This window comes from Papilio xuthus, unplaced genomic scaffold (genome assembly GCF_000836235.2).
Source record: "Papilio xuthus unplaced genomic scaffold, Pxut_1.1 DF827789.1, whole genome shotgun sequence".
In the NCBI taxonomy this organism is placed as follows: Eukaryota; Metazoa; Arthropoda; class Insecta; order Lepidoptera; family Papilionidae; genus Papilio; species Papilio xuthus.
Window position 1 is genome coordinate 589704 of NW_013530860.1, and position 26650 is coordinate 616353.

A 26650-nucleotide genomic window follows, 5' to 3' on the forward strand; every position below is an offset into this window, starting at 1 on the left:
TGAACTAATTGTGTTAAAACATTTTCAAATTATCTTAGATTCATTAACTAATAGTTAATTTGAACTGGTTCACTTTAACTCTATTTTATGTTAATTGTTTTAAAGGTTTTCTTAACACAGCAAATTCCATAAATTAAGTAAGATTAAAAAAATATTTTACAATTTTAAGGCCGAAGGACAAGAAGTAGATGTAAAATAAAAAAAACTTAAATGTCATATTATCCTTTATTTAAATTTGAATCACAGGTTAAATCTTAAATAAATTAACCATAGCATGAAATATTTTTATATATTTTACAGTAAGTTTCCACTGCTGTAACTTAAAAAAGATGTATATCTACTGTTCCTTCAACTATAATGAAAGCAATGATAAGATGTTTTTGTTTGTACGGCAATGAAAACCTAATGTTATATAAAGATAAGTCACATAATGAAATAAATCCATGTCTTATATTATGTCTTAAGTACATTAACAATTTATTAAAATATGAAATCTTATTGAAAACATGAATAGAAGTTAAATGATGTCCAAATAAAAATTCGTTATTAGGGAATAAACTAATGGAGAAAAATCTATAAAATCCTAAATATAGGCAAATTCATTTTTTAAAATTAATTGGGAATCGAACCCACTATCACAATAACGCTACCGTATCACTGTTCACAAATTAACTTATTGAGCAATGTTATCATTTATCCTTAACTAGCTGTCGCCTGCGACCGTTATGCGAATTTTTCTCACCTTTTAAACCTTCCCTAGACCTACACGAACATTTCAAGACCAAGATAAGATAAATCCGTACAGCCGTTCTCGAGTTTAGCGAGACTAACGAACAGCAATTGATTTTTATATATATATAAGATTTAATATAAATTGTTTAAAAATTATCTACAACATGGCAAAGTCATAAATCTAATATAAACTTAATATATCTTATTAAACTCAAAGACACTAAGGAAGGACCTAGGATTTTCTTCAAGTAAATCTACACTAAGGGAAGCTTAGTAGACATTAAATGACTGAACGTGACAATAACTCCATTTATTAATATAATTTCAACCCATCTATTCTATAGTTATATTATAAAGAGGAGAAATTTGTATTTTTGTATGTAACGAATTAACTCAAAAACTACTGGACCGATTTTAAAAATTATTTTAAAGTTAAAAAGGTACTTTATCACTGAGTAATAAGCTATATTTATTACTAGATTAATTCAAAATCTAAAATCTAGTATAAAATAATTAAAAATTACTAAACCTAATAAATATCACACTTCATACATACCAAAAAGATACATTAATAAAATGCCAGTATGTCAAAAATCTTTTCTTACCCTTTGCTTAAACGTCAGTACAAAAACATAATTTTTTTTTAGAATTTTGTTACTACGTGTTTCTCTTCTACGCCGTTCTTCGTCAGCTTCGTAGACTCTATCCGTAACGAGCTATTTTTGATACCGTAGATAAAGTAGATTAGGTATCCTGGAAAATCAATTGATAAATAATATAATAACCAAGGTTTAAATAGAGCCAGCCAAAATAAAAAAAAGTTAAAAAATACCATCGATCCCAATAAACCTTAAGAAATATAAGAATATTAGAACAAACCATGCTTTTAGGAAATACAGTAACGATTAGAAAGTGTAACATAGAAATTGGATTGTTTTTTTGTCCATTATATTCGTTGATGGCAACCCTAAATAATCGTACAATGGCGTCCCTATTTTAAAGTCAAACTATTTCAGATTTTATGGTATCAATGAATGTTACAATATTCATTAGAAAGTGTAACATAGATATAAAATGTAACATACCGAGTGCGAGCCAGATGATGAACCGGACCCAGGTCTGGTAGTCGAGCTGCATCATCAGGTACAGGTTCATGCACACGCTGAGGTACGGCACCAGAGGTACTAGCGGCACCTGGATAGTATTTACCACATTAGTCTGTTTAAACTTGAGTAGATGTCGCTAGTGTAGTCTCCACTGACTTCTATAATTGGACAGGCTATAAGACATGGTATTTTGTGCTTAATTGATTTTTGCCACTTTAGCGCTGACCGTTACTGTTATCATTGTATTGCGGTGGTGAGAGTATGGACTAATAGTAAAGATAGAATTAAAAGACGCGTTTAAGTCGGAACAAAGAAAATCTGTCATGTCTAAGCAATGAACTATGCATTTATAATCTGCGACACAAGTGACAGTTGAGTTTAAGATGTTGTTGTGTTAGTGTTAGTACTGACGGTGAAGGTGAGATGTGTGACGTCATTCCTGGGCTGGCGGTACAGCACGACCAGCAGCGCGAGCAGCACGCCCGCGCCCGCAGCGAACAGCGCCACCTGCAGCTCCGCGCTCGGCACCTCCCACCGCATCACCGCGCACGTGCCCAGCGCCGCCACGCCTAACAATTTAAAAAACATAATTAGTAGCCTATGTGTTATACCAGACTATGTTCGACATTTCTGCCAAATTTCGTCATGATCCATGCAGCTGTTTTGGAGATACAAATCTATCTATCTATCCATACATACATTCTAATTTATAATATTAGTAAGTTTGTAAAAGTATAGAAACTTAAAAGACAACTAGATAGTAACGATTAATATAAAAAGTGACTTATCGTTGGTTTCTGAGGCCTGCCATTATCTTTGACAAAACAGAGATAACAATATATTTTAACAGATTCTGGTTCAAAAACCAACACTTACTAATATATGAAAACAAAGTCAAAGCCAATGGGCACTGTTGCGCCATCAAATCCTCACAGTCTGATAAAAATTACGAAATCAAGATTCAAGTATCAATAGCAGTCGTACCTAGTATACCAATGCTCCACTTAGCGATGTTAGCTGACAGTTCAGTGGGATGCTTCAAACCCAGCAGGTTGAAGATCTGCCGCACCACCGTGTACGGGGTCTCGGGTAACGGTTTGCCATTTTTAAGCTGCAACTCTCCGTGCTCATCGTATCTGCAAATTGTAATATTAATAATTCTTCGTTAGATTCAAACTCTTTACAAGTTTTAAATCATTGTTTATGATTTTTGGTGTTTATTGGATAAAATCAAAAACTGCTACAGAGCTAAAAGTTTCGTCTAGTATTTACTCCATTGGACACATCAGTTTATTTTGGTCTCTAACGTGTTTAAATTTTAAACCCCTGAAACGATTAATAGCAAAACTACCTCGTATAATTTAATTAGTTATAATTTCTATTAAAAATAATTTTAATATACCTAAGAATGAGTACGCTGGTCGCCACAATGGTGTAAGCGAGCAATGTACCAATTGACATCATGTCTATCAGCTGGTTGAGGTTGAAGATTGCCGCCATTATTGCTGAAACAGATTATAGTTGCTGATAATTCAACATATTTTAAATTATAAGGTTGCAAACGGCCACCTGAATTCGCCGAAATGGTAAAGCAACCGTTGACCATAGACATCCGTAATTGCAGATGACGGTGGAGGAGACGCACATAAAGAGAAAAATTCCCTCTCCTATGCGTTCCCTCTTCCATCAAATCACTTCCCCTTCTTACCCTTCCATTATAAGAAAAGGATGGGATAGAGGACTAAAACCACACCACACCATAGACGCTCTTGACAAAGTAACACTTACCAGATAACAATCCGCTGAGTATCGTAGCGAGCATTGGGGTCTTAGTCTTGGCATTGATGGCGGCGAGAGGTCTGAAGAGCACGCCGTCACTCGCCATCGCGTAGAGGACACGCGGCAGAGGGAACATGGCGCCCAGCAGACTGGTGCAGAGCGCGCACACAGCGCCCCCAGTCACCAGCCACCGCACCACTGGCATGCCTACTTGCGTGAACACGTACGGGAATGGCGCATCTGCGTCCTGAAAATACAAATAATTCGTTAATGTAAGAGTTTATCTTCTTATTTATTAAATAATAACACGTCTCTGAATACCAGTAAGAGTAGATTCTGAATGTAAAAAGAAAAATGTTTAGAAATGTGTCATATCTTTTTGTCTACTTAAACAGTGCAGTAAATTTAACACGTTCATTACTATTAAAAATGGAAAATCTAGAATAAAACAATCTTGCTGCTAAAAAGAGATTTAGATATCCTTACCTGAAGGTAATACGGCCACATCATAGTGAGAACAGTTGCAATACTAAAGTATGACGCAAATATGATGACAAGAGACAACACGATAGAAAGAGGGATGTCTCGCTTGGGGTTCTTGGCCTCCTCGCCCGTGGTAGCCACGCAGTCAAAGCCGACAAAACCGAAGAAACACTTAGCAGCGCCGGCCATCACCCCAGCGACCCCCCACGGCATGAAGCCTCCCGCGCCGGCTGAAGCGCGTTGGTCTTCCGGTATATCTTCAACGTTGATTCTCCAGTTTGCCGGGTCACCTGAAATAGGTTTTTAACACATTCAAAATAGAGTCTCATTTATTATTTATAATTTGTGAAGGCCTCAGTGTCGATGTTAAATATGACGTGGAAGCCTTCAAGAACAACACAACCATGTTCACTCTCACATCGTATCACGATTAAATATTTACCTTAAAATCAATATTACCAAAGTAATGAATTGCAAATAGTATACGGGAGATACTTACTTTTCATCGCCCCAGCAATAACGACGACAACAACAGTGGTCATGTTGAGAGCTGTGAAGACATTGTTTATTTTTGTAGACTCACTCACTCCAACCGCGAGAAGAACTGAAATGGAAACAAAAATTTTAATTAGCAAAACACCTCATTATATAAAAGAAGCTCAAACAAGAGTTAGGTTGAAAACAGATTGAACTTTGGAGTTTTATGTTTTCTTATCTAAAGAATATTAATCGTCTTTTAAAGTTTCTAGTTCCTTCTTCAAGTGTGATTACTTGGCATCATGAGATCCTATAACTAGCTGCTCGCATCCGCGAGGAAAAAAAAACATAATTAGCAGTCTTTGTACTTTTCCAGACTATGTTTTACATGTAAACAAAATTTTGGCTTGACCCAGAAATTCTGGAGATACGTTCTAACATCCAAACATTAGCAAATATAATATTAGTAAGAAGTAAGATAAGATAAATAATACTTACTAGTAATCATAAGCACCAAAGCGAACGCAAAGAAATCTGGATAATCAGCAAGAAATGAAACATTAATCGGAGCGATGGAAGTCATTGTATTTGCCAGGGTATTGTTGCACAGACTATCTACATAGTTGGCCATGCCTTTGGCCACACTGGCTGTGCCGATAACGTATTCCAAGATGAGGTTCCACCCGATGGTAAAAGCAACGAATTCACCAACACTGACATAACTGTAGACGTAAGCGGAACCAGCTTTGGGAACTCTTGCAGCGAACTCTGCGTAGCATAGACCTGCAAATATTTAAGATGTTAATTTCATGTTGCCTAGTTTAACGTAGATAATAAATTTTGGATTTAATAAAGATTTGCGACGGCTCGGGAAACGTTTCATCGATACCTGAAAGCCACGACCAGTTTGAAAAGACTGCAGCAAAGAACAAGAAGGTTAGAGGATCAAAGTAAGATAAGTAAGTTTGAAAAAGATAATTACTCCTTTGCCTTCTTAACACGTTAGCTGCCAAGTCGGACTATATGTCCGACAAGCTAATGTTTCAATCAGGCCGTGTCGGAATATGTGTCCGATAAGCCATACTTCCATTCAACACCTCGCTGTGGCTTTTTAATTGAATTGTTGTATACAGCATGACCAGCAAGGCCCCATTCAAATAGTTTTGGACAAAATTAAATAAAAAAAAAATCGTTTTTCGAAAAATCATTCTGGCAGCTAACGTGTTAATACAATGAATAGACAATTTATTTGATAATAGTCTATTAAAGAACTTAAGTAGACTGATATAACATATATATCTTTGTATTTCTTATGATATAAAATGTCTTACTACACTAAGGGCGTTGTAAAACTCACCAGCAAACGCAGATGCTATCGCTGCGACTAAAAAGCTAAGTGTCACAGCTGGTCCTGCGACGGTCTTGGCCACCGCTCCAGCCAGCACGTACACACCTAACCCCAAGGTACTGCCCACGCCCAGTGCTGTCAGGTCGATAAGACCGAGACATCTTGATAGTTGAGTTGTACTGTCGTCTTCTAGTTGCTTACAACGGCGAAGTGCCGCGAATATCCTCGCGCAACCCATCTGAAAGTTAGACGGCTGTTAGAGTGTTAACATTTAATCTTGTTCTCTTGCTCTTTGTCTTTTTCTATTTTGTGGGTCGTTTTCTCAGACTTGAACGTAGCATTTTGTTCATAATTGTATTTCCTACGTCTCTATAATTGAGTTAGTAAAGGAGTTCTAGGTTTCGGAAGTTTTTGCATACGTTTATATCATTTAGAGGGTTAATTAAAGGAATGAAAATACAATATATTTCGTTTCAAAGTTTATATTATGATCTATTTTTTTAAATATTTTACATTATATCTTATAAAATTGATAAGAAAATACATCTTACATGGCTAAATATTTAGTAGCCATTTTCTTGCCAATGTGTTAGATTGGCAATTTCTTGTGGAAATTTATACGCGATAAGATTTTTACGGTTATGTGTTGCAACGTCAAATATACTTATACAAAAAATGGCAATAATTTAATAGGTTTTTAGATGGCGGTTGGGGCCAAAGAACTCATTTTTCACCATCACCGAGCGACTTTAGCTGCGCGCGACTTTCTTTTTATCACGGCGCAGCCAGTAGCTTTAGTCGAAAAACGTTGAAAAAAAAAACTGTCATGCGTTGTTAGGTTGGTATAAAGCGTCATAACTCTGACCTTAATACACTACCTAAGACTTAGAATAAAGAGCATTGGCTCATAACAAGTATCAAATTTGATAAATCGCAGTATTCTTTCTCAACTTGGCAAAAATTATCTCGACTCAGGTCATTGCTTAAGGCTTTACGCTCATTAAAACTAATCATTTTACAATATTTATGCGGAAAAATGTTGCTCAAATCTCTTTATAATTCGGATTATATTTTGGATAACATTAATATGATTTTAATAAACCCAGCTTAACTCAGATATGACAAACTCCTAATAAAACATAAGAATTACACGTTAACCTTTGGTTTCTGAGACAAGAATCTCTGTTTAAAACATATCTATATCCCTCTCATTATCTTTGACAAAACAGAGTTAATAATAAACGGGGATTTGGTCTCGGAAACCCAAGATCAAAATGAATAAGTATGCTTTTTTTGGGAAAATTTTTGTGTTGGAATAATATCCTAAAGTTTAAGAGAAAGTACAGTTTGATGAAAAATTAACTCTACATTTTTTTAGTGGGATTTTGTTTCTTTATTAATTAATGCCTATAATAATGAATCCATTAAATATTAAAAGTCAACGCAAGAAAACAATGATCATTCTATTCTATAATAAGATCGTTACTGTTATCAAGATTTGTTGTCACGGCCTCGCAATCGGTAATGATCTTGGCATATCGATATGTTATCGATATATCGTAAATGCCGCCTATTTGTAATATGTCTAGAAAAATTATAAAGACGACAAATTACATATCAAACGAATTCATAAAGTGAGATGTTTTATTACTGCATTTCGTTAATATTTGTCATTCATGATATTTAATTGCGAAGCGAATAAAATTTTATTTACTTAAGAAGCGTCGGTGGCTCAGGAGTCGAGCATTTGACTTGCAATCTGCAGGTCCTGGGTTCGAATCCCGTCTTGTACCAATATGTTTTTCGATATTCGATTTACATATGTACATTTATCCGACGTTCTTACGGTGAAGGAAAATATCGTGATCTAACCTGCACATATCTGAGAAGAAATTCAAAAATATGTGTGAAGTCAACCAACCCGCACTTGGCCAGCGTGGTTGACTATGGCCTAGTCACCCTTAACTTAGGGTAGGCTCCGAGCCCCTCGGTGGGGACTTATAGTGAGCTAATAATGATGATGATGATAATTAATTGCCGATTGGTTTTGACTCTACAATTTATCTAGGCAAATTATAAATTGACAGTATTCACGATTTGTCAGTGTTAATGAAAATACAACCGGAGTGTAAGACAACTTACTTCCTGCAACACTATAATGGTTAAAACAAGTTCAATATGTATTCGACTGCTTTGTTTGATAAAAGACTAGATATTTAGAATATTTTAATGAAATGTTCACACATATTATATTAGAGACAATATTTATAAAGATACTAGCTGTCGTCCTCGACTCCGTCCACGCGGAATTAAAAAGAAATTTTATAAGTAGTCTATGTGTTCTTCCAGACTATGTTTTACATCTATGTCAATTTTCAGTAAGATCCATGTAACCGTTCCGGAGATTATTAAAAGAAATATTCATCCATCTATCTAAACATTAGCATTTATAATATTAAACTGATATATATAAACACGGCTAAACACTCACGTATATACGTCCGGTGGCGGCACCGACTAGTTTCGAGCTCATCGGGGGCCCTTCGACAGGATGAGTGGTACTGGTATTATTTCGCGGACGCGGCCCGTCGCTCACTGGGGCCCCGATGGGTTCGAAACTAGTCGGTGCCGCCACCGGACGAATATACGTGAGTGTTTAGCCGTTTTTATATATCAGTTTAGTATAATGTCTCATGAAAGTTTGAATAATTTATAATATTAGTAAGAAATTAGATGATGAAATTAATTTAATCAATCAAAATCAATCAATACAAAAATACTTGAGACTTAATAAACGAGAAAACATTTTTCAAACTTATAAAAACTCGTATCAACAATTAAAGGAACTTATTCTATAAAGCAATCGATACACTTACCGTAAAATCAGGAAGACAATATAAAAAAAACAACAACAAAAAAATAAGAAGTAATTAATCAATTAAAAAACACAAAATCACTGCGTGACTGTGTACCAAACAGTGACAACGTTAATTTCAAAGTGTCTCGTCACTACGCCCCTGTTTGCTTGTCTCTCTAATCTTTACAACCTGCATAATTCCTCTATACAGGCTGATTGTCGCACTCACGTAAAGGTGGGGTCACACTGTTCATAACTATATAACCAGAGTAACATTTTTCTATAATAACAAGTTCTTTACCTTAACAAAAGATCACACGCGTTTGGTGTCTAAGCTGTCTAACGCTATCTCTTTCTAATGAGGAAAGGGAAGTGACTGACAGGGGAGGAGATGTGTAGGATATTACGTCATCTATTTTCTTTCAAAAGATCACAAGACCACAAGCGTTAGCAGTCTAAGCTCTCTAACGCTACCTATCTCTTTCTAATGAGGAAAGGGAAATGACTTTGGCAGGGGAGGAGATGTATATGACATTACGTCATCTCCTTTCTATCTATGTATTGAACATAACGCATTTGCAAACTTCAAAGTTATTGCAGATGCCTTGTTTGCCAACTTGTAGTATAAAAAGTGTGATTATATCTTTTTTATGTAAAAACTTAAATTCTGCTTCAAAAATAAATACATTTTATGAATGAATTAGGATGTGGAATTATCTCTTCTCTAAGGTTTAACTTATTAACTGTGAGAATAATCTTTGCTTTACTTTTTTAAATTAAACAACGAATAGTCATATTAAACGTTATCTTATGACATTCGTTTGAAAGAAAACAATAGGAAAATGTTTACCATTGTTCGTGAGAAACGTGATTTGCTACTGAGTACTTGTGTTTTCTCAAATTGTAATTTACATTCGTCTACCCGTCTTACTTGAGACAAACCGATTTGACATGGAGAATGGAAAACCCTTTGATCTTCCTTTTTTTATAAGAGAAGGGGCCAAACGGGCGGCGGGACCACCGTGGTGATCAACGACACCCATGGACATCTGCAACACCAGAGGAACTGCAGATGCGTTCCTAATGTTAGGAAAAAAATCCGACACTGTGCCGGTGTACTGACACAACACTAGCCTTACTAGAATGTCGACGTTTATGTCCCCTCAGTAATGATTCTGACACTTGACTTTGTACCGAAAGCACGTCATTCGCGCCAAATGATTCTAACTAATAAGGTCTAAAACTAATAATATAAATGCGAATGTTTAGATGGATGTTTGTTTGAAGGTATCCCCAGAACGGTCTGGAACAACATTTACGTATCTAAGTTTTTTCCTAATTTGCGCAGACAGGGTCGCGGGCGACAGCTAGTCATATATTATATGGCTAGACAGCTTATATCAAACGAAATAACCCTTAGTAGTCCCTATTTAGAGTCTAAACTGTTAGATATTCAAACTTCGTGCATACAGTGTGTTCCAAACCTAATTATTACTAGATATAATTTTAGATGTTGCTTAGAAATAAAAGTGAATACAATAAGACAGTGATTCTGATTGGTACAATTAACATGTCATTGTTTGATAGGATTTATCCAGTAAGCTGTTTGTTTGCGAGATGATATCAGATGTGGAAAAAAGTGCATCTCTTGTCACTATGTATGATAAAGACGTACTTCCATTGTCTTGTTACAGTTGCTAGTCTACCTTAATATATGTTGTTAATAAAAGAGTTTGACAAGAAAAATATATTTAATTTTTTTTAAATTTTAAATTCGATATCAGTATGTTTTTTTTTAATAAAAATGCAGATAAAATATATTGTTATTAGATCGCCAGAACAAAAGAAGTGATTCATTTTTGAGTTCATTTATTTAAACCCGCAATTCCTCAGACAATCCTCAACATATTATTTTACCATCTGTTACAATCCTAATGTCTTTAGAATACATATGAAATACAAGCTGTCGCCAGCGACTTCGTCCGCGTGGTAATAAAAAATTTAGTAATTAGCTTATGTGTTACACTCTATGTTATACATTTATGACAAATTTCAGGAAGATCGAAAGAACATCTATCCATCCATTTTTGATTTATAAAATTGGTAAGATTGCTTGCGAAAAAAAGGGATAGCAATACATTTACAGTTCTTTTAAACGACAAACCAAGGTCACGAAGTTTCTTGCTGGGTTTAACGTACTTGTTATTTTCATTTGTTTTGATAACGGATCATTAGATGTGCTTTGAATATTAAAAATACGTTTTATATAAGCGTAGGTATTGACCTTCATAGAAGACAATATGGAATATTAATCAAGTTACGTTTAAACCTTCATTTCGATTGGGTAATTTCCCTTTCCGTGCCCTTCGTACCTAACTGGCTTCATCTTCCTTGTTTCGGAATAAAATGAATAAATACAATAAAAACCTGTTATAACGACATCGAAAGATTTAGTTGTTTTAACCGATAGTTTTCTTCCTTCACAATAAATTAAATAACTTTAGAATCATTTTTAAACTAGTTGTCGAACGTGTCTTCGTCCGCGCGGAAATAAAAATTAGTAGTCTATGAGTTCTTCCATACTATGTTCTACGAGTACATCAATACTAAACAGATTTATGCACCCGTTCCTAAGATATCGTTGAACAAACATTCGCATTTATGATATTAATATGAAGAAAGATTATTGAACAAGGACGGATGTTGAATTGGAATCCCATAAAACTTTTGTTCTCGCCTCGTACAACCTGTATAGTCGACATACATTACGAATTCACAAAAAGAAAACTTCCACATTTGTTAAGCAACATTACTAAATAAAAGGTTAACAATTTATTTTATGTAAAGATGTTTATAGGCACTATATATAGCAGGTCAGCTTGATAACCTCAACCTAGTGATGAAAAGTTTTCCTTTTAAGGCATATTCGAGGCTCTCATAACCATATATGGTATTATGCGTAATAAAAAGTATTAACATATTGCAAAACATGAGTGAATTATAGAGTCGAACAATAAGCAATATTGTTTCTTTTATTATTCACTTGTTTCTTATACAACAATCTAATCTTGTTCCTTTTTTAATCTATTGTGGTTGTACTCTAGAAATGTTTATGTTTCTTGCACTCACAATATGATAATCTGAATCTTAGTATCCATCTATTTGTTAATTGGAAAACAAAAATAACCCAAATGATTGGAGCTGCGTCATTAAGGGAAAAATACGAATCGACGTGTCACGCGACAATATAGGTTTTGTTGCAAGAATATTTGTGACAATTACCTTCGTATCGTCATAGACAAAATTTATATTAAAATTTGTGCAATGCACATTTATTTTTGTCCTCCTAAATCAGTCGAGTAAAAATAATCTCTATGCATATTTTTTGCAACTTGCACATTATTGACGCCGAACCCAAGGTCATCATCAGCTCATTATAAGTCCCCACTGAGGGCTCGGAGCCAACCCTAAGTTAGAGGTGACTAGACCATGGTCAACTATGCTGGCCCAGTACAGGTTGACGTCACACATATCTTTGAATTTCATCCCAGATATGTACAGTCAGCGTCATATAGATCGTAACAGACAAGATATGCAAATATATAGGTACATCAAAAGTAATCAATTATATCGGTACAACAAAAGTCCTCAAAATAATAGATACATTCACCCTGCTCAAATACATCGGTACATACACAGCGTCAAATATATGAGTACATGCAAGATGCTCATAAATATCGTAGCAGCCACAGCGTCATAAGTAACGAAGCAGTCAAGGTGCGCAAAAATATCGGTACATTTGACAAAATTGAACTCTATCTCTATATACTTGTGATACAATTTGGAATAAACTACTTCTGTTACATTCATTTGACACTTTGCATCAAACCATTTTTCAAAATTTACTAAAAGTGTTCGACGCGGATGACAGATATTAGGTAGATAAAACCAACATCAAATTTAAGTTTGTCATCATATATGCTAGTTTGGTCTCGTGGCCTTACCGTTCGCCGCCGTCGGTACGTAAGGTCGGCGGTTCAAATCCCTAGCCACTATTTTTTTTTTGATATTTAAACTTTTTAATTTTAATATCGAAGCACATGTAATTAAACTCTATCGCCGTAGTTATTAGGTACTTTTTGATATTGCCTTGGACTAATGAGTTTGACCGTTAAAGTACTTTTCTATTTCAAACAAAAATGAAGGAGATAAAGCGATGCTATTGGCATGTAATTTGTTTATTACTCATATTTGTTAAACTTGTACCGGTAAAAATAACACTTTTACTTTTACCTTTTACTGATACTGATTATATTTAAGAAACAAAGAAAAAAAATTGAATGTCAATATCCAAACTACATCAAATTTTTGGTCGATTGCAATAAACATTCCAGTGTGCGTGGGCGCGCACACATATGTAGATAACACTTGTACGTATAGTTTCCGCGCGTTCCATTCTTAAAACCCGCAAAGACAATCCACGCTCCTCCCACTCACTTCACCCGCGATGGTCTGACCTAATTGTTGTTAACTTTATTTAAATTTCTTTCTACCCGACCGCGAAAATTATAAAAAAAAATTGTCGAGCAAAATTTTACATTACCAAATTTTTACTGGTTATGAAAAAATAACCCCGTGATTGATAAAATGAAAAAAAAGTAGCCTGAGATTCGAACCGGTAAACTTACATATTACGGCAAACATACTAGAATACTGCGCCAAACTAGTATTATATATATTGTGACAAGGCAAAATTTGATATTAGTTAATACGTATCTGTCATATTCGGCGTGACAAACTTTTATATTTAAGCGTTATGACAGGAGAAGAAAAATATTGGGTTGCCCAGTAAGTTCGCGCCGCTTTATAAGGAAAATTGAAACCCTGTTCTCTTAAATTTTTGGAAATGTTTTTAAATTATATTGGTACGACTCTATACTTAAAACGTCTTTTATTATTGAATAAAATTTTAAAAATTAGTTTTTATCTCAACCAATGAAATGAAATTATTCACAATATAGAAATTTTTGTGACGTTTGATAATGGTGGAAATCCGAAAATGAATCCACTTCAGCTACAGTCTATTGTAAGCTTTATATCGAAAATCAGAACGAACTTTCCGGACAACCTATAATGTTAATACAAAGTGTCAAATGAATGTAACAGAAGTAGTTTATTCCAAATTGTATCACAAGTATATAGAGATAGAGTTCAATTTTGTCAAATGTACCGATATTTTTGGGCACCTTGACTGCTTCGTTACTTATGACGCTGTGGCTGCTACGATATTTATGAGCATCTTGCATGTACTCATATATTTGACGCTGTGTATGTACCGATGTATTTGAGCAGGGTGAATGTATCTATTATTTTGAGGACTTTTGTTGTACCGATATAATTGAATACTTTTGGTGTACCTATATATTTGCATATCTTGTCTGTGACGATCTATATGACGCTGACTGTACAGGTTACATCACGATGTTTTCCTTCACCGTAAGAACGTCGGATAAATGTACATACTTAAATCGGAAATCGAAATACACAGTGGTACATGGTAGGATTCGTACCTAGGACCTGAAGATTACAAGTCAAGTGCTTTACCCCTGAGTCACCGTCGCTCGAAGGTAATTTTAACCCAAGGTAATTTACCGAAAAAAATCTCGAAAAATCTGACAAGTTCTAATTTATGATAAAAAAAAATGCAACGTGCCATATGATACAAAATTTCTTTGACCGTTGTTATTGAGATATTAACAGTCGGATGAATATCCTGTACCTTACAAAGTTTAGGATGTTAATAAACATGACGTAATAAAAGGCTCCGAATTTAGGTTCGTGTCGTTTAATATTTTGCAAAGCAAGTTAAAAAAGCGTGCAAGCATAAGGCAAGTATTTGCTTTATCCGGTCCAATTTTAAAATTCCCATGTCGCCATTTTCAATTATAAAACCTCATTTCGCCTAGAAAAGTCAGGTTCGGCGTATTGCAGCTGTCAAATAGCACCGGATATTAATGACAGTAGATGTCAAATAAGGCTCTGATCAATATTCTACCCGCGCTTGCGCAGTGAAAGTACGTATGACGAATATTATCAATTGCTAGTTTAAAACCTGAATACTATGTCAGCAATATAACGTTTTTATATTATAGTAATAAAAATTAAATTAAATTCAAGTTTATATAACTTACCTTGTAACCTATGTGATCTTCCAGACTATGTTCTATATCTAGCGAGATCGATGCAGCCGTTCTGGATATACCATATAACAAACATCCATCCAAACTTTTATAGCAGCTTAATTATCTATTGCAAATTATTGTTTGGTACCGGTTCGTGGCACTAATAAAATTAATTGACCAAAACATCAATAAATATCCAACTAAAGAAAACACATCGATTAATAAAATTAAAAGAAATCAAAATTCCACAGCTTGATTAATAATTGCAGTTGAATGCAAAAAAAACTTGGTTCTTTCCATCTCAAACATTCCATTTTATATATAAAACTAAACCAAAACAAACTTTAAAACGAAACCAAAACCTTTAAGAATTATAACCTCTCAAAATCCGTCAACAATATTTATATAATAAACAATCACAGTCATTTTGTCACTAGCTATCGCCCGCGACTCCGTCCGCTCCAAATAGAAAAACTAAATTAGTAGTCTAAGTGTTGTTCCAGGCTATGTTCTATATCTGTGTCAAATTTCAGTAAGATCCATGCAACCGTTCTGGAGTTACCTTCAAACAAACATCCATCCATCTAAACATTCGCATTTATAATATTAGTAAGATTAACTATAATAATAATAAATTCTAGCTTGATACCTTCACGCGTTTTTGAGAAAAAGGATCTTGACACACAGACGGACAGACAAGAAAGTGATCCTATAAGGGTTCCGTTTTTTTCCTATTAGGTACGGAACCCTAAAAAGTACCAATTAACGCATTATTTGTCCCGCAATGCCTTTCAAATCCGAGAAACGTTAATTAGCAAAGGACAAGATTTTATCGCATTGCGAATCCTGAGCTGGTATGATAATTAATTTGGTTGTCTTTTAATTTGAGTAATGGAAGTTTTCATAGTGATGTACATTTATCGATAAATTTTTATGCAATTTATAAAATGAGGTAACCATTCCTAAGATTGGTTGTCCATTTTGTCAAAGATAGGTTAAACTTTTAGATAAATTTAATCTGAGAAAAACTATATTTATAGTCGACTTACAAGCATATATTAGTAACAATTCTGAATTCATGTACGCAAATTCTTTTGTGTTCGAGAGCTATATTTTAAGAAAGTGTCACATTTTGATGAACATATTTTGTTAAATGAGTGAGAGAAGACATTAGAGCAACTCTTACTCTTTCTTGCTATTTTTTTTGATTATATGACCCGGTAACATAGACCTTTAGGTTCTTTGTTGCTAAGCATTTGATCTTACTAAGAGTCAAACTGTTTAAAAATATACTTCCAATCGTATCGATAAGTACATTTCACATCACTTTTAATGTAAAATGCTGCCTAAAATTATATTTTATTCGTAAAAAACATGTTGCTAAAACCGGTATGAAATGTCGAGTCCTCAATAAACACAACGATTTTATAAACTTTGTTACTAAAGCTTATAATTTTGTATCGACACTTCAAATAATCTTGTAGCATTTCAATGTCTTTGCGTAGTTATCTAAGCGTATCTCTTGGTTACTTTTATCTGATTTTATACGATTAAGATAGTATTAAAATCCAAAATAGCAAACTAACGCAGTTTTATATTTGATTTTAAAACTTGTTCTCGACACATTTCCATTAAACTTTAATACTAAGGGTATCATGATCCACCAGTCCTGAACCTACTGTAAGTGGGTGGGCACCAGGGTATCGTCCAGATTGATCCTTCTCAATCAAGTCACCTTTCACACAATCCTTCCTCAAAACAAGACCATACATTTTGCTTATATACTTATCTACCATTGGTGCTTCTTTTAGACTTCTAATATACTCGTTTGTACCCACACAACCATCTTGTCACTAAGCGTATGTAATTAAATATATAATTAAGTATATAGAAATACTAATAACTATATGTACATTTATGTTGTATGTATGCGGATATGAATTGATTGCGGCGATTGCACAATTGTTCAGTTCACTTGGACAATTGGAGCTGTCATAAACGCCGCAACTCCGCCATCTGCGACCACAGCATAACAAACTCAGTAAAACAACTTCCTATAAAAAATTATAAATGGTAAATATATTCATGAGCTACTTTAAAATGTTACGTAAGTTCTTTGATGTTAAAAATAAAACTTAAGCAATAAAAACTGACTGTCAAAAGTCATTATTTTACTACTATTTTATCCATAATGTTATTTCTCAAGGTGTTCATATCCTGCTATGTTTTTGATTTTATAACCTCTCAACTAAAGATATTGCGGAACATTTTTAATAATATTTTAAAAACTTATATAATAAATTAAGCATAACATATTAAATTTTCACATAATAATGAAAAAGAAATGATAATATTAACCATCAGATAACAATAACAATTTATGTGAATGATAACTTAGGATATGTTGGTGCAGCTGTTTATTTTTCTAGACTGTGGCATTGTGCTCGTATAACACCTCTAGTACATCCTCTTCGGTTTTACAGATATATTTAGAATAGATTTACCACAAGACAAGTATATAATATGTGTAACTTCTTAATACTTATTATATACTTGTACTGTATAGAAAATTATAAAACAACCAGACCAGAATGTATTGTTACGTAAAGAAACTGCGATTGAATTTATCTTTACTAGTCGCCAGCGACTTCTTCTGCGGTATTAAAATAAACTCAATTAGTAAGTAGTGTTCTTTCATATTTCTACATCTATGCCTTTCAGGGAGATTCATACAGCCGTTCTTTAAAAACCTAAAGATATCCATCCATCCATCCATCCATCTAAACATTCGCGTTTATAATATTAGTAATATTTTATATTAAACAACGGTTTAAGTTATCAGTGCTGACAGTTTAAAAAGTTAGATGAAGGAGAAAGAAATATTGGACGATTAAGCAATTGATGTACGCCATAAACGAACTCATTTAAAAGGCTGTACGTCGCGTTCGAATGCTTGAAACTATCACTTATTTGACGCAATCCGTGTATTTCAGTCCTTAGAGTAACGGCCAATTAGTACATCTGGCTTTCTTAAGTAGTATTACACTGCCATGACACATTGTTTTCTGTTTTGTGATACTGGAAGAGGCAAGAACAGGTAAAGGGAAAAAACTTAAACTCTAACTTTAAATTTTAACAGTGGTAGAGCGAGCTTTAACATCTTCGCACGCATTGGCCCGGCTCGCCCGGTAAAATCAGACCACACAGAAGACAGGCGTCAAGTGGAAGCAATTCCGCGTTTCGTCTGATGAGTGTGCGTCCCGGAGGCCTAATTTAGTCCTCTTTCCCTTTCCACTCTTTTTCTTATAAGGAAAGGGTGGGAAGTGGAAGTGAAAGTGGACTTTCCGGATGAGAGGATGCATGGGAAGGGAAGATATTTTCTTTCTTTCTGTGCATCCTCTCTTCCGTCGATTAAAGGTAGGCAATGCATATGCAATTGCGTATGTCTATGGGTAACGGTCACTTCGCTACTTCAGCGATTTCAGGTGGCCGCTCGCTCGTTTGCCACCTTATGATATAAAAAAAAACCCACACGTTATTTTACTGTGATGATAATAAAACAATTTATAATTAGTTGCTAATTTGCCTTCTCTTTATAAATCATTTAGAAATTCGCAAATATTTATTGTTACAAAGATCGTCGTATCCAGGTCATTAAAGGAAGTTGTTTTATATGCACACATTTTTCAACTTTCACCAAATTCTGTACATGTAGGTCAGGTGATCGGAAATGATTGCGACAACGTACAAACTGATACGTAATTACATCACAACAATCCCGTCCACAGATTGCAGACTTTGCTATAGTTTTGTAGAATCATCAAGAAGCATGGTCGGAGCGTTGCTGGCTGGGTTAAGCACTTGACTTGTAATCTGCAGTTCGAATCCCACCATGTACTAATATGTTTTTCGATTGACTTATGTACATTTATCCGACATTCTTACAGTAAAAGAAAACATCGCGAAGCAACCTGTACATATCTACGAAGAAATTCAAAGACATGTGTGAAGTCAACCTGCACTGGGATATGGTTGACTAAGGCCTAGTCGGCCTTTAATTTAGAGTAGGCTCTGAGCCCCCTATAAACTCTGTAAACTAGACTAAGTTTAATGGTGAATAATAACTCATAAAATCGGTTTGGTTGTTACTAAAACAATCTTATTTACATACAAATTACTTTTGAATAGACTTGTACAGTTTTAGAGGTAACGTGTTATAAACAATACAATTAAGATTAAAAATCGTATAAGTAAATGGTGTAATGAAGAGGTTTATTTTGTATTTAACGTACGTTTTTTATGTGTATATTGTTAAGGCTTTCGGGTCATTAACCTTTAAAATTAACTCAGTCCGTCAGAAAACGTAAACAATTCGCCGGTTGCAAGTAACGTTGAAACAATTTTCAACATTCCACCCAAATCACAATTATGTCACTAACAAAATGTAATATTTGTCATTTAAGAAAACGTCTAAATGTATGTTTAAATTTCAAAATGCGAACTAATGATATTGGAAATAAAAATACCTATTAAATAATTATATCATTAAGAGATCTGCTTCTAAACTAATTTTATTTTAATATTACTAACGTAATCTTTTATTCATTATTATGGAAATTTCCATTTTTCGGTTTGAATATGTATTATGTAAAGTACCATTATATTATAACAATAGCTAATAGTTTCCAGTAAATGATTACATGTCATTTAAAGAATGAAGCGAAATACCTAGCCGTTTCACAATTTGTCACATTTCATAATACGTCTACGACAAATACAAATTATTCGGTCGACGTCCACATTGGTGTTACTCCAATGTCAATTCCTCCTACACACTGAATAACAGTTATCTTGCAAGGACATCTTAATAATTATGTTCAACTAGCTGTCGCCCGCGACTCCGTCCGCGTGGAATGAAAAACAACTTAATTAGTTCCCGGCAATTATTCGAAGTTTTCTCTTTTAAACCTTCCCTAGACTCCACAAACATTTCAAGACCAAGTTAAGATAAATTCGTTCAGCCGTTCTCGAGTTTTAGCGAGACTGAAGAACTGCAATTGATTTTTATATATATAGAAGATTATTTAATTTTTATACAAAATACGTCGATAAACAAATTTTGGTCACGTGATAGACATCCCGTCTATAGATATCTGGAAGAAGGAAGATTGCAGATACGACTCCTACTACAAAATACAGAGGCATAGACAAAAGAAAAAGGTGGATCCTTTTTCTTTTGTCTGTCTGTCCTTTCTTCTGTTAAATCTTGTAATCGTTGTTTAAGAAAATGGTGGCAGAAAGAAGACAATTTATTCGAAGGCGTAAAATGTAGAAAACCATAAAGATTCACTTCCGAACTTTGTTACGAAGATTAAAAATATTAATACACTAGCTGTCGGCCTCGACGCCACCAACGCGGAATTAAAAAAAAACTTAAAAGATTATGTTCCACATCTATGCCAAATTTCGGCAAGATCAGTGCAGCCGTTCTGGAGATACCTGCAAACAAACGTTCATCCATCCAAACATTTATATTAGTAAGAAGTAAGATAAATTGGATCATAAATTATGTACCACGTTTTGAGTAACTCAACATATTCAAACAGAAGGCTAACTAGTGTACATAACAGACAGGAGTATAAAAAAAACATCGACATATAACAGGTTCTTATATTTCGTATTTAACATGTATTAAAGAATTTAGTTTATCATTTCTTTCAACTGTGTGTTAAACTTTTTCATACTTCATATTACATCGATTAAATCCGGTTGTCAATTTTTTTGTCGCCATCATAAGAAGCAGTGCCTTGTAGGCACTCTCCGGTCATTGATCTTTGTTAAGAAATTTGTGTCAATATAACCTTAAGTTCATTAAATTAAGTAGCTTATAATTATTGTACCTTTATATCAATATTATTGACGGGGACAGAGATATATAAGTATCTTAAAAATTAGCCAAAACAAGTAAAATTACGCAGGATTACATAATTTTTTATCCTAGGTTTATTTTAGTCTGATGTTTTCCAAAAAACTTAATAGATTAAATTGGGTAATTCATCGGCCATTTACGACTCGTTTTACGTATGATAAAGTTGTCATACATAGTTGACGTGGTAACGAGGTTTAATATTTAGAATTATAAGTTGTTCGTGCAGCAATCAAGTGGTCTGAACACTTTATAATCAAAGATAAAGCCTCCAAGGCGACGCGGCGAGGTCGCGACGTTTTTCCTTCGACTGCTTCGACTGTTTTGTAAACAACCTAATGTTCTCAAATCGTTTAACGCAACCTACTTTTACCGATTAAATGATTGAGCCTTTGTGTTGTGTTATTGAATTTTTCCACTGGGGTTATTACGTTTATATAATGTTATTTTAGTCATTTTGAACTCATTATGTTATAGCTGCAAGCGCGATAGAAATGATTGTTACTATAGTGATATTAATAGAAGATAACTTTGTAAGTTTGTTCCCTTTTAAAAGTCCGTTAATATTGCTAATTGTGACAACTTACGGCCCAAAGGATTCGTGCAATATTAACATAACAACTTTCACAAGAACCCGTTGCAGACGTGTACACTCGTATCGGAGCGGGTTTTGATGACAGTATCTTATCATTTTCCCCGAGGACCGACAACGTTCAGGTTCATTTTCATGTCATGAATTTAATGTTACCATCCTCCGTGGTGTACGCGGAGAAATCTGGCTTTAGAAGAGAAAGAAAGGTCGCGAAGCTGCGAAGATATATTTCGTCTCCAATAAATCTACGACAAAATAATAGCTAGAAGTAGATCTCATCATCATCAGCTCACTATACGTCCCCACCGAGGGGATCGGAGCCTACCCTAAGTTAAGGGTGATTAGGCCATAGTCAACCACGCTGGCCAAGTGCGGGTTGGTTGACTTCACACATATCTTTGAATTACTACTCAGATATGTGCAGGTTGCATCATGATGTTTTCCTTCACCGTAAGAATTTATACACAATTTATTTATGCATTGTACAAATTATATATTTTGCTAAACATAATTTTCGTCTACATTTTTTATATTTGTCACGATATGTATGTACACTGAAAATAAATGGCGAGCGTGTTAATTTACAAGTCAGGATATCGGATGACTGTAACAATAACACGAGTAAGTGTTTATAATCAGCAGTGCTTAGATATTATTTGGAAATCGTTTTATGATGTATACATAGTTTGTTTAGTGCCGAATACTATGATACAATGGAGTTTGATTAAGTATTTTTAATACAAAATCTAGTTATATTACTGCATTAAATCGCATTGCAATTTCCTTTCAGAATTGGTTTTTGAAAATATCACTAACTGTGAAATGCAACTATAGTATAGTAGATTTGATTTGGCCCGTACGAGAATACGAGTTATTCACCATGTGCCAAATCATTTGCTTATTGTATATACAATCACGCCTTTAAACTCAGAGGTGTAGGCAGAGACCACGGATCCAATTGGCGTGGCCAAACGACGCTTCGCAACCCATTTGTCGCCATTTCGGAGACGGAACTTGACGAGTGGCGAGCCGCTTCGTCGCCTTTTACTCGGGGAATTCACACATATATTTTTGAATTTTTTTTATGACGATGTTTTCTTCCACCAGAACAAACATCGAATAAATATACGCGTGTAAAACAAAATAACACATTGTTACATGGTGGGATTTAAACCCAGGGCAGATTAGAAGTCACGTGCTTAACCTCTAAGCCGACGCGCTCAAGCTTATTATAATTTAAATTTTGTACTGCAATCAACAGCAGTTCATCACATTACTGAAGATGTGAAGGTCAAAATCATTAAAAACACATAGCTATGGTATTAAAACATAGTTTTTTGAATGTTTTTTGTTGGTATCATTTGAGAACCGGACATGGATAAACAATTAAGGTCATGGATCACGAACTATGTTTTTTGTTGGCTTCATTTACCGTGGGTCTCCGAGACTAAAGTCCCCGTTTAAAACATATTGTTTTCTCTGTTTTAGCAAGAATTACAGACATGAAGCTATGTTTTATACAGAGGTATTAGTCTGACAAACTAACGGATAGTCTTTCTAACTAAACGATGCTTTTTAAACGTTGTTATTTCAAGTAATTGATACGAACAATATGAGTGAATTTATTTGTATTCTTCTCTGAAGCGTCATAAAGCTTCATGACACTTTAGGCCTCATAACTAGTCTGTTTTTTTATAAATAAAATAAAAAAAACTTCCATGATGTTACTAATTTGCATGTATATATTTATTATAAAAGTTTTGAAACGATCGATACACAAACGATTTACAATGAAAAGTAATTGTTTTTGGGATTTTCACCAAATCGATGACGTAATATTCGAATTGCAAATTTTCTTTGAAACAAAATATTGCTAATATTAATAAATGTATTAAAAATAATGTCATGAATGTTGCAATGTAATTGATTTTAGTAAGTTACTGATTATGAACTACATAAATATATTATGTAGGCAGTACTTTATATTTCTAACGTCCTTGTAAACTCATATAAGTTATAAAACCTCTCACTTCGAATGTAACCAACATTCAATTAATATATTTTATAAATGTATTTCAAATTCGGCAGCTTGACTAACAAGTTATAATATTAATTTTGAAACTTTCTAAATCTAATCGTAGGTACACCGAAACACTCGTTAAATATATATTAAGTACTCTCTCCTCTCGTTTTTTCGTATAGAATGAGCGGGATGACCATATGTTTTTTTTTGCGAGTGTTTCGGCAGTGGAAACTTTTTTATTTTTATATCATAAGGTGGCAAACGAGCGAGCGGTCACCTGATATCGCTGAAATAGCGAAGTGACCGTTGCCCAAAGACATACGCAATTGTATATGCGTTGCCTACCTTTAATCGACGGGGGAGAGGATGGACAGAACGAAAATATTTTCCCTTCCCATGCATCCTCTCATCCGGAAAGCACACTTCCAATTCCCCTCCTTCCCTTATAAGGAAAAGGGAACGAGGACTAAATTAGGCTTCCGGGACGCACACTCATCAGACTGTAGTTAGAATAGCTTCCACATGACGCCTGTCTTCTGTGTGGTCGTGGTATTTCACTTGGCGAGCCGGGACAATTCGTGCGAACATGTTACAGCGGGCTCTACCACTGCTAAAGCTCTTATTTTTATTCTGGAACGATTATAAGATGTCACAGAATTTGTAAGGCGATAATCTTAACGCTTACGTAATTGTAGATATTGTTTTCAAATCCTAATCTAACTGATAGTATATGTTATCAGATTTCTGTAAAGTGTATTACAGAGTGCAGTTGTTTTCGAATCGACGTTAAAAACAAAAATCTTAATGTTAGTAATGATTAGCTGATGCGACTTCGCGCGGAATCAAAAAAACCTTAATTAGTAGCCTATGCGTTCCTACAAACTATGTTCTATATCTATGCCGAATTTCAACGAGATCTTTTAGCTATTCTGGAGACACCTTCTAATAAATATTCTTCTATACATCTAAAATTTCTCATTTGTAACATTAGTAAGAAATAAAATAAAAGATATTTTCGATATTTGATGTTTTATTATCTGTTTTCCTTCCTTTATAAGTTTAGGTAAATCATTTGGATTTAAACCTCGTTATTTTTATGTTTAAGGAAAAATTTTCTCTTCGTAAACAGAGGTAAACGTGGACTTTCACTGGTGAAATACACAAAAATTATTGAATTATATTACTAGTAAGAGGGAGGATTTCGTACGATTTTGACGTTTAAATATCATTACTTATTAGTGTAAGAGTAGAGAGAGTGTAGAAAGCCTCCCTTAATTGGGGTAAAAAGGCCTCCGGAGGCTTTTTTTCGCCTCATTTTTAAGCTCCATTTATTATCTATAAGTGTCATATACTTTTATGTATTATGATTGCATTAAGAGTTAATAAATACATATCTAAGCAAAGATATTTTGTTAAAAAATCTATTCATAAAACATTGATACGTGCATTGATATTCTGGTAGTGGAAGCTCACACTAAAGAAGGGACTTTTTACATGTAATATTATAAATACGATTTAGATAAATGGATGTTTTGTTTGATCTGCAGAATGGTTGTATAGATCTTGCTGAAATTTCGCATAGACATAGTACATAGTTTAGAAGAACACATAGGCTACTAATTAAGATTTTTTTTTAATTCCGTGCTTATGGTGTCGTAGGCAACGGCTAGAAGGTAATGTAATAAAGTGATGAAGTTATGTAAATATTTAATCTGACTAATATATTTAATTTACATAACCAATCATAACATACGTTCTATGTAAAGTAAATAATTCAATTTTATTGAAACAAGTGTTATTTTATCAACATTTCGTATTTAAACTATTCAATTGTTTGGGTTACATTGAAAATGTTGTATCAAATATTCTTAAAGATATCTAGATTTTAGATGTTTGTAAACGCGTCGGTGGCTCAGGGGTCTAGCATTTGACTTGCAATCTGCAGGTCCTGGGTTCGAATCCCACCATGTACCAATGTGTTTTTCCATTTCCGATTTACATATGTACATTTATACAACGTTCTTACGGTGAAGGAAAACATCTTGATGCAACCTGCACATATCTGAGAAGAAATTAAAAGATATGTGTTAAGTCAACCAACCTGCACTGGGCCAGCGTGGTTGACTATGGCCTAATCACCCTTAACTTACCCTTAACAGGGTAGGCTCCGAGCCCCTCGGTGGGGACGTATAGTGAGCTGATGATGAATGATGATGAATGAGATGTTTGTAAAACTTAATTAGTAGCCTATGTGTCCTTTCAGACTATGTTCTATATCTATAACAAATTTCATCAAAATCCATGCAGTTTTGGAGATACCTTCTAACAATCATCCAACCATCCATATAATCAAACATTTGCTTTTATATTAGGTAAGATTTTATCCCAAATCGCCTTTACTAATATTAAAAAATATGATAATTTCTTAGTAAGTATAATTAACTATATCGTATTCGAACTATAGGAATAAGATATAGGATAAATTACCTGCTTTTCATGTATAAAGATTGCTATTAAAAATTTTCATTCAAAGATTAAGAGTGAAGGTACTTCAAGGGCTAAAACTAATCGTAGGTACATAAACCTTGATTTTATCAGAGCACAAAATAGTCATTTAAAACAGATAATAACCTGTAGGATTTTTTTTTTAAATTTTGTTAATCATAATTTCATATTACCTCTTTTAGATTAAACAGTCGTTTAGCAAGATTCGCATTTAGACAATATTGTTTTAAAGTATAATAATAAGTAGTAATAAGAAATTTGTGGGTAAAATAAAGATTGTAATAACGAAAAATAATACAATGATTAAACATTTTGAATGTATTGTCGCTTCCAAAAATAAACTTTTTTATTGTTTACCCTAAATTATAAAATGAAACATTTAATAAATAAATTATATTTCTACCTTTTAATCCGTTTCGATAACTCCACTAGAAATTCTTAACACTACACTTGACACTTCACGAATTAAAAAAAAAGTTAAAAATTACGATTGATTGGCGCGCAAATGTCATGTGACGCAAAACAGCGAACGACGCATGCGCGTGGCGGTTCGCGGCCAACTGGACGGCGCGAATCGGACGCAGCTCCTCGTGTCAACTTTTCTTTTAATCGTACGAATAATTTTTCTAATATATATATT

General features: G+C 34.1%; 1 protein-coding gene across 1 annotated transcript; it reads right to left on the reverse strand.

The window, feature by feature from the left end:
- Positions 1 to 241: 241 nt before the first annotated feature.
- Positions 242 to 26650, reverse strand: LOC106115525 (cationic amino acid transporter slimfast). The gene is made up of 11 exons (XM_013308952.1): positions 26414 to 26650; positions 5935 to 6163; positions 5076 to 5360; positions 4600 to 4704; positions 4104 to 4390; positions 3627 to 3864; positions 3241 to 3343; positions 2823 to 2974; positions 2250 to 2407; positions 1818 to 1926; positions 242 to 1485 (listed from the first exon to the last, which is right to left on the reverse strand). Exons 2-11 carry the CDS (start codon positions 6161 to 6163, stop codon positions 1376 to 1378), a joined length of 1776 nt encoding a protein of 591 aa, XP_013164406.1. The 5' UTR covers positions 26414 to 26650; the 3' UTR covers positions 242 to 1375.

Excerpts from the sequence above, each read along its gene's own strand:
- LOC106115525 (XM_013308952.1), bottom strand. The coding sequence starts at position 6,163 with ATGGGTTGCGCGAGGATATTCGCGGCACTTCGCCGTTGTAAGCAACTA. Across the intron at positions 4,705-5,075 it reads TTTGGTGCTTATGATTACTA|TTCTTCTCGCGGTTGGAGTG; the intron begins GTAAGTATTATT and ends TTTCCATTTCAG. Across the intron at positions 1,486-1,817 it reads CATCATCTGGCTCGCACTCG|GATACCTAATCTACTTTATC; the intron begins GTATGTTACATT and ends TTGATTTTCCAG.